At 51.1% G+C, this 9,758-nt stretch overlaps 1 protein-coding gene and 1 pseudogene across 1 annotated transcript; both read left to right on the top strand.

The window, feature by feature from the left end:
• Positions 1-659: 659 nt before the first annotated feature.
• On the top strand, positions 660-3,112 carry LOC136505513 (putative F-box protein At1g32420). The gene is made up of 2 exons (XM_066500674.1): positions 660-1,063; positions 1,230-3,112. Exon 2 carries the CDS (start codon positions 1,239-1,241, stop codon positions 2,421-2,423), a length of 1,185 nt encoding a protein of 394 aa, XP_066356771.1. The 5' UTR covers positions 660-1,063; positions 1,230-1,238; the 3' UTR covers positions 2,424-3,112.
• A 2,160-nt stretch (positions 3,113-5,272) lies between these two features.
• LOC136505366 (F-box/LRR-repeat protein At2g43260-like) lies at positions 5,273-8,007 on the top strand (annotated as a pseudogene).
• Positions 8,008-9,758: the final 1,751 nt, after the last annotated feature.

Below are 9,758 nucleotides of genomic sequence, written 5' to 3' on the forward strand. Positions count from 1 at the left end.
ATCATTATATTATATCGCGTACGAACTCAACATTTTAGATCCATCGGCTGCCAAGAAAACTTGACATCTTTCGGCACCAATTATTTGACGATTAAGGTTCGCACCTCCCTGAACAAAAAGGCAGTGGCTTCAGCCCAAACCGACAGCAATGTGTCGGGTCACAATTTGCAGTGAGCTTCTCCAATTGACTTGTTTTCTTCATGTCTTTTCGGCTAAGCTTCTTTTACTCGATGCCTTAAACTTCTAGCATGTGAGTTCTAAGTGTTCATCAGCAACTCCGCAGCTCCGTTGTCTTTCTTCATGTATTTGACAATGCAGGTACTTCCAATGCCTTCAATAGCTCGTCAACCAGTTTGACAGACTTATGTGGTTGATACTGAACTTCGTGATAGCTATTCCTCCCTGTCCCCCACAAATTGGCACGCGACATAATTCCGATCATGTCCTGAGACAATAATAGAGCAAATTATGAAAAAATACTCCACCACGAGCAACGAAAGCACACTCAGTCAATCCTCACACCCTCTTGCCCATGTAAGCGATCTCATCCACAAATCAACACACGGTGATAATTCAGATCACATCCTGAGACAATAACAAAGAGTACTTCACCACAAGCAGCGAAAAGCATGCTCAGCCAGAACACCCTCTCACCCATCCAAACTCCTCACTTACCGAGACACCGAGGATGATGAAGGGAGGCAAGATGGGCATGGCCAACTCCACCCACCTTCCACCTTCCACCTTCCACCTTCCGTGGTTCATTATTCAGTCGACACAGATTATGCAATTGTGCTTGACCTTGACTTGTTGACTCAGGGACAGCATAACAGTGTTCTACGGGCAGACAGCCTAATAACAAGAGGCAGTTCGCTTTCTTCTTCCTAACCAGCCACCGCGCCGTTGACTTCCAACGCCACTGCTGCTTGCCTGCTTCCCTCGAGCAAGAAGCTCATCTCCCGACGGCCGATCTAACGCCGCCGGGCTGGGGAAAGCGCAACCCGTCCTAGATATCTTGCCGGCAACGAGCTCCGCCGCCGCCGGAGTCCATCACGATCCCCTGGTAAGCAGAGAACATCGCATCCCCTTATCTGCTGTCTCTGTCTGCCACACATCTCCGTTCCTGTACTGTTGCAACCCAAATCGATGCGTTCCTCTTCCTCCTCGCGGCGTCCTCGCTGAGGTTATGGAAATGACCTCACCTCACCGAAGATTTACCTTGGCCCCAGGCCCCAGCGATGGCGTCGTCGTCGGAGGGGCAGGGCAGGCGCGTCGAGCCCGTTCGCGCCGCCACCAACATGGGTGCTCTGCCCCTGGACGCCCTCTACGACATCCTGCTCCGCCTCCCGGCCAAGGAACTCTGCGGCCTCCGCCTGGTCTGCCGGTCATGGCGCGCCCTGCTCTCCGACCCAGCGTTCGCCGCCGCCCACGCAGCACGCTACCCTGAGCCACTCGTCCTCATCGGCTACAACAACAATAAGTCATTAGAATTAGAAAACGGTGAGTGGAACTGGAAATACCAAGGCGTCATCAGCATCATGGATCTGTCCGGGCACGTAGTCAAGAAACTGCGTGTGGACGGCCACATCACGAGCATGTCGCTCCACCTCGCCTGCGTCAAGAAGACCGGAGACGGCAGCTGCCGGCTGGTGAACCCAGCCACCGGAGCCGTGCACCACGTGCCGAAAGAGGATCCGGCTTACGGCTACAGCGACAGATTGTGCCCGTTTGGGCAGGTTGCCAGCACGAGGGAGTACAAGGTACTTCGAAAGGTTTCGTATTCGCTCAATGGCAACCCTCGTGTTCTCTATGAGATCTGCGCCATTGTCGGCAGGAGCAGTGCCGTTCATGGTCATGAGCAGTGGAGGATGATTCAGGATCCTCCATGCTGTATTGATATTGATTGGTGCGCCAAGGCCAGTGTGGTCATCGATGGAGTTGTCTACTTCCTAAGCAAAAATGCATATTCTGCTGGCGGTTCTGAGCAGGATTGGATAGCGTCATTTGACCTTGAGACAGAGAGGTGGAGACCAAATATCAGGGGACCCCAAGGCCTTATCATCTACAATGGACTGGTTGTTGACAAGAAGCTTTCATTAGTCAACCTAAATGGCTCACTGGTTATTGTTCATCTCCCGTATCTCTGTATGGACCTTTGGTGTCTGTTAGACTCCGACAAGGGCCTCTGGGTCAGGCAATACAGCATTCCGATCAAAGAGTACTACCGCCGCAGTATTTCCAGTTCCTTTACTCCCTTGATTGTGTTAGACGATGGGAGGATAGTGATACATATCTATGGGTTGGGATTGGGAATGTTGAAGATTTATGACCCAAAAACCAACAAGTTGTCGAGCGTTGCGGAGACGGGTCTCAGCAGTGCAGTTAGTGTGTACACAGGAACCTTGTTGAGCTTAGAGTGGTGAGGCAAGTATCTATCTTGTGGTACTGTATTTATTTGTCCGTCTGGTTTATGTGAAAGACACTGGCTTTTATACTTTCTTTGATCCCTATCACTATGATACAAACTGTTTCTTGTTTCTGTTGTCGAGGAGTTTGTGAGCTGAAACATCCATGTTCAGAGAGTAATAATTTCTGCCTTTTAAACTAAACTGCACCGTGTCTAGATTTGCTGCCATTGCTGATTACCGTTGCCAAGGCTGGCAAGGGCTATATATGCTCCTCCTCCATTGTTCTCAATCCGTTATCAAGCACCATTAGCTTAGTTTTGTTTAGAGATTTCGATTGACAACAAGTCAGTCGAGTAATTGTCAATGGAAGCCCCGTCCCCGTGGAGACATTTTGAAAACGGCATGCAAAGTGAGCTCTTTTCTGTAAGTGGGAGGGTATTCCTGTTAGTTATGGAGCAAAACAGAGATTTGATTGTATTCTAATGACATGAACTGAGTGGTATCATGAAAATATAACATGTGAATTGGTCTACAGTTTGTATATGTATATCTTTAATGATAGAAGGAGTGATTAGTATATTCTTGATTTGGTTCTGATCCCCTGCCCAAAAAGATCAGGCTGTGTAAGTCCAGCTTGCTGGATCAAGCTGTGTAAACTCACTCTCTCAATTATTATTTGAAGAGCTATTTGGTAGCCTGTTTGGTTCTACTACACCACAACGTTTCTAGCTCTGGTGGCATGTTTACATGGTTTTGTGAAACTACATGTCGGGTTCATAGACCCGGGGTCCCTCAGGGACCGGCTTCTACGCCGGGGCTCGGTCCAAATAGGCAGCACACAACTCGTGGGCCGGCCCAAGAGTCTAAAACAACAGGCCGGAATGGCGGTCCAGTCATCGACCGGAAGGTCTGGACGAAGAGGAACGGTGCCCGCTCGCCAGCTACTTCGGCCCACCTCTCCGACCGGAGCGCTCGCTTCAGACTCCAGCCGTCTCCGAACGGCCTCTTCGATCGGAAGGCCTGGCCTAAAGCGCTACTTTCGACTCCGACCCCGTGTCGCCGACCAGGGGGCACAGAAACCCTGTTCACCGCTCTTCTCCGACTGGCGCGGCCAGAACCGACTGGGGCCATCCGACCGGGGACGCCCGCTCGTAAGGAGCCAGGGGCGAACGGAGAAAGCAAGCCAGGGCGCGTAAGTCAAACTACGATACCAGGGACCATACCCTATACACCTGCAGGAACAGTACTCTGCAAACACCCTGACACAAACAATATTGTAGGCGCCGACGTTTTCCTCTACAGTATTGTAGGCGCCGTTAAAACTCCCATAAGATAAGACCCCCCACGTGCCTCTGGGTACCAATAGTGTTGTGGGCGTCGGGATTTACCGTATGGGGTGAACGTGGTGACACTCCTCACATGCCTCTAGGCATCCAACAATATCTACAGGTACCGACGTCTACCATTCCTGAAGAAGGCAAACACAACCTCCCACATGGATTTGACATTCTACAGTAACGTCAACAGTGTTGTAGGCGTCTACCATTATCTTGTACCCGCCGGCATGGGCAACAAAGCTCAGTAGCATACGTACCCTCACTTGTAAAGCCATCCCCTTTATCTATAAAAGGGGACGCGCTCCCTCCAACAAATGAGAGGTTTTTTCTCTCTCTGAGGCCCCCTTTGAAGAGCCTTTCTTAGATTCATTAGTTCAACTAAGTTCTCTAGTCCACGACCACAGAATCACCAGGTTCGGACCTCAAGCACACGCTTGAACACTTAGCTCATAACATAGCTCTAGTCGCTCTCGGCCCTTCCGACCGGAGGCGACTGGACCTCTTGTACACCCCATCTTTCTCCTTCTCGTTTGTAACCCCACTGCAGACTTCGAGCACCTGGGCTCAGGAATAAAGTCACTGACCAACCCAAACTGGACGTAGGGCACGTTGCCTAAATCAGTATAAACCCTGTGTCATTGAGTGCTAGGCCACATCCGATCACAACGTACGACAAAACTATAAATATTTACTAGTTGGTCACATTCTGCACCGACACTACATACATACAAAAATTGAGGTTTGTAAGTGGCAAGAGTTTTAGAAAATTACTCTGAATTATATGTTGTAAAAATTCCAAATTATTAGGGCAACTCCAATAGTTTAAAAAAATAATCAATGAGTTTTCTAAGTACCTAGAAAAAGTTAGGAGCATATTTATTGGGTTCCTCCAACAATTTCTAAAATCTCACTCCTAAAATATCAAAAATAATTTTGCATTAGAAATACTAGACTATTTTGACATCACTATATCTATTTTTATGCTTTCTTTCTCTCTCTTACATTTGCAATCCTATTATACTCCTTATTCTTTCCCATGTCCTTCCACATCTAGCAAACTGATGAGCGCACGCATATTTCTGCGCGATTGGGTCGAGTGTTGAAAGATTAGGAGATGTTAGAGAGCAGTTTTTTTTTAATCTTGGTAGAAAATCAAAGATTGAGAGTGGGTCTTGAAAACTCTTGGAGATGCTTTGAATGCTTTAACTTTTATATATAGTTTTGCAGATTTTTATTTGCAAAAAATGAATTTAAAAAATAAAAAAAATCAAGTCTATGCATGACTCTTGGCTGTAGCCCTGGGCAAATCACCAGCTACCCAATATTCGAACCCGAGCTACCCATACCCAAAGTACCCATACCCGATCTACCTGATTACAATTTCAGATAGTGACTGTTCGGGTAACGGCTGGCAGTACCTGAACTACCTGTATTACCCGATGTCAGATTTCAGAGCCCATCAACAGCTCAAGGCATCAAGCCCACTACGGCCCAGCATCAAGCTTCCACTTCCCTCGATGCCTCGACCAACCCTTAGCCGAACCCCCAAAATCGCCGATTCCTCCAAGGTCCCATCGCCAGAACCCCTCCGCGCCGCCTCTCAGGGCTCCGGCAGCAAAACCTAGCCCTTGCTGCTCGGCGCCCGCCACCCCGCCGCCCCGCGCGGCGGAGCCCCCGCCCCTGCCCCCGCCCGAGGTGCGAGGCCGAGAGCGACCGCCCGGCGCCCGACGCTGCAGCTCTGCCTGTGCCCGACCCGCCGTCCACTTCGTGCTCCGGCCGTCACATCGGGCAACGGCGCGAGCGCGAGTGTGTGACGCAGCTCACCACCGCCGCTTCGGCCCACTACTTGGAAGTTGGAACTACAGATCCAACCCAAGCACGGGGTGTCGTCATCCCCAACCCAACTCGACTCACGCCCCGCCGCTTCCGCCCCCGAATTCGAGCAGTGCCGGCCCTAAGGGGTGGGCAGGAGGTGCGACGGCCGAGGGCCCTCGCGGGATGGGGGCCCAAGCCCAAGTACATAATACTTCATACCTTTTAGCTATAGTCTATTAGGATTTAAGATTAATGAGAAGATGCAGCGGTCCATCAACAAAAGGAGTCGTCGGCCTCTTTCTTTCCGGGAGGCAAGGAGCCGAGCCGCCAACACCCGCACACGCGCACATAGCGATCGCGAGTCGCGACTTCCGGATTTCTGGCGAGACGGGAGACTGCGAGAGACGCAGCGCCGATCACCAGTTCACCACGCGATCACCAGCGCAGATCACCGAGACACCGATGCTCGAGTTCTAGTCTTCTAGAAGCCAGACAACGACGTTCCAGACGACGACGACGACCAGGCAGCTGAAGCAGGGCTCGACGAAGACGACGACATCTGATCTTGGTTATTGCCTTCTGCCCTTTTGTGATTTGTGAATCTTGGTTCTGAATAAGTTCATATTCAAATTGTCTGGGCCCTAGGTTTTTTTTCCTTGTTCAATTTTTGTCCAGTACTTTGTACTCATATAGTTATGCTTTTCTTATAATTTAGATCAGGTGTTAGAATTTTAGAATGTTACATAAGAAACATTTGTCGAGAGAGCCGTCGCGACAAGTTCGCCAGAGGGCCCTCAAAATCCTAGGACCGGCACTGAATTCGAGTACCCCAATCGTGACAGGCCGCTCACCACGGTTCCTCCCTGCGGTTCCACTGCCGCGTCCGGCGTTGGCTACTGACCGTGTCGTTGTCCAAGCCGTGCGCCATGCCGGAGCGGCGCATTGTGCCGGCTCCCGCAGCGTCCGACATCAGCGTTCTGCCCCTGGACGCCCTGCGCCAGATCCTGCTGCGCCTCCAGGCGAAGGAGCTCTGCCGCCTCCGCCTAGTCTGCCGGGCAGTGGCGGTCCCTCCTCTCCGACCCTTACTTCGCCGCGGCCCACGACGCGCGGCATCAGGCGGTGCTCATCATCGCCGGCTACAACGACGACGCGGGGCGCGACGTGCTGGTGGATATCATGGATCTCTCCGGCAAATCATCAAGAAGGTGCGCGGAATGGAGGGCGATAGGGCCGTGAGCGTGAGCCTTGACCACGTCTTCGTAGGGAAAATCGACAACAGCTGCAGCGGCTACCGACTGTTCAACCCGATGCGCGAAGAATTGGATTACTTACCAGACAAACTACTTGATCCGGCTACTGGAGCTGTGTATCGCATACCGGACAACTTTGCAGAAGAGCACGTGGGACTCGCTTCGAGCTTGATCGAGCCCAAGTATCTGTTTGGACAGGTCGCTGGCACAGGGGAATACAAGATATTTCGAATGCTTTTTTTCCATTGGGATCCGACGTCGGCAGATGTTTGAGGTCTGCACACTGAACAGTAGCAGCTGTGAAGGGTGGAGAGTGGCGCCCCTTGAAGAAGCCATCCAAATGGGTAGGTTTACTAGTGTGGTAATTAATGGGGTTGTCTACTGCCTATGTTTTCATCAATGTTCAAAAAGGCGCTACTAGGCGCTCGCCTAGGCGCGCTTACGCGCTAGGCGGAGGGGTGCCGCCTCGCCTAAGGGGGTAGGCGGAAGAAAGGCGGCCTGACCGCAGATCCAGAGCGGCAGAGGTGGCGAGCGCAGCTTGGAGGAGGCTAGCGGCGGGTACGGCCGGGAGGCAGGACCTTTAGTCCGTGGCAGAGGAGTCGGGGACGTTGCGCGGCGGTGGCAGCCGTGGCAGAGGAGGCGGAGAAGCAGGGACGGGGGTGGCGGCGGGTGCGAGCGGCGCAGAGGAGGCGGGGACGGGGGCGGCGACCAGCGCGGAGGAGGCAGGGACGGGGGCAGCAAGCAGCGCAGAGGACGGGAGAGGCAGGGATGGAGGCGGCGGGCACCACGGCCAGTGGTGCGGTGGATGATACGAAGGGATAGGATGGGGATGAGGTTAGAGATAAGGCTTGCTGCTCAGATATGGGCTTAGGCTGCTTTACGGGCCTTTCTATACAACTCTTGGCCCACAGGTGTCCTGTTTTTTTCTTTTCTTATAGAATTTTACAGGTAAAATATGAATGGATATAGAACGCCTAGAAAAACGCCTTGAAGCGCCCAGGCTAGCCTAGGCTCGACTAGGCTCTAGGCTATGGGTCAGCGCCTAGAAACCGCCTAGCGCCTTCTTGAACTTTGGTTTTCATGCACACCATTCTATCACCTTCGATAAAGAAGTTAGTGAGAAAGATTTGATATTTACATTCGACCTTGAGACTGAGGCATGGGGGCCATCTATCCGGGGGGCCCCGATCACCTTTCCTGATGATGCTAATCTGATGTTCTACAACCTTGGTCTTCCTAATGTAAGGCAACTGACACTATCCAACCTGAATCGCTCCTTGGCTGTTGTGCATGGCCCAGCTCCGAATGTTGACATTTGGATTCTACTGGACTTTGCTAAGGGTCTCTGGGTCAAAATGTACAGCATACAGTTTGATAAATATGCCATTCTTGAGCTCGTGCATCCCTTGTTTGTGTTTGGCGACGGGAGGATAATCCTATATAAACAAGACCATGAATATTTACAGATTTATGATCTAAGAACCAACACACTTACTGATTCAGTGGAGTCAAAGCATTTCTCAACAGTTGCTAGGTACGCAGGAAACCTATTGAGCTTAAAGTGCTGAGTACTAATGAGGTGCGTATTCTACTGTGTACTTGTTTTTGTAATGAATACTTGTCATTTATCACTGATGAAAGGAAGAATGTATTGATAACTGATGGATGATTGAGAGTAGCCTTCCTCTTTAAAGGAACTATCTGCATATTGGTTGTTAGTGCTTATTATTACCATGGGTGATGACACTGGACATCCCCCTTCTGGTATGGGTGCACCAGTTTGCAATGTGTGATGAAAAGATCTTTTCTAATGTGGGCTTTGTGCCATGCATTTGAAAAACTTGTGCTTGAGTGAGTAGTTTTAATGGGTCTGTTGATTTTAGAAGTGCTATAGGTACGGTGCATAAAATAATTATATTTCGTGACTGAAAAGTATACCCAATCCTCTTAGGACTCGGTGCATAAATAGCAGACTTATATTGCCTTACTAAAAGTGTACCCACGATGACGTAAGGATGAGAGCAGTGTTCAAAAAGGCGACGCCTTAGGCGCGACTAGTCGCTAGTCGATGGGTTCCCGCCTGGCCTATGGGGGTAGGCGGACATCTAGGCGCAAGGAGGTAGGTCGCCGGTGGGGGAGGTCACAGCGGGAGGTCGCCGGTGGGGGAGGAGGAGCTGAGAGCGGCGGCGGGCGCGGGCGCGTGCGTGTGCGGGCGGCAGCAGGCGGGGGGGGGGGGGGGGGGGGGTCCTACCTGGCCTAGGGGGTAGGCGGACCCTTAGGCGGCGCCGGTGGGGGAGGAGGAGCTTCTGGCGGAGGTCACCGGTAGAGGAGGAGGAGCTACGGGGCGGGGGCGGGCACGCACTAGTGGAGAGAGAGATGCCGGAGAGGGAGAGGAATCGGAGGCGGCGGCTGATGCGGGCTACCGAACAGAGGAAGCGGCGTCGAGCAGAGGATGCGGGAGACCGAACAGAAGGATAAGGTTGGAGACCTGGAGTGGGAGATGGGCTGGACGGTTGCCATTTGGGCCTTTCTATCTCTCTAAGCCAGCCTTTCAATCTATCTAAACCCACTATTTCAGCTGTTTATTTTTTCTTTTAGAAGATAATATATGTATATTAGTATATATACAAAACGCCTAGGCTCGCTTAAGCTCGCCTAGGCTCTAGGCTATGGGTCATCGCCTAGAAGTCGCCTAGCGCCTAGCTGAACTTTGGATGAGAGAATTCATCCTCTTAGAGTCTTAGTTTCTTTGTTTAGTCACTGAATGTTGTTTACTTGAAAGCACTGGAGCATCTCTCTTCTACTGTTACATATGCTAGTTTTCATCATTCTGCACAGTTTAGGGCAGACTGTATTATTGCTGGCCAAATTTCAATTGTACAACTTAAAGATACCAAATGGTTGATTAATGTGGGTTCTTAAGTCTCATCTGGAAATAGATTTATGAT

The sequence above is a fragment of the Miscanthus floridulus genome, chromosome 14, assembly GCF_019320115.1.
Source record: "Miscanthus floridulus cultivar M001 chromosome 14, ASM1932011v1, whole genome shotgun sequence".
Classification (NCBI taxonomy): domain Eukaryota; kingdom Viridiplantae; phylum Streptophyta; class Magnoliopsida; order Poales; family Poaceae; genus Miscanthus; species Miscanthus floridulus.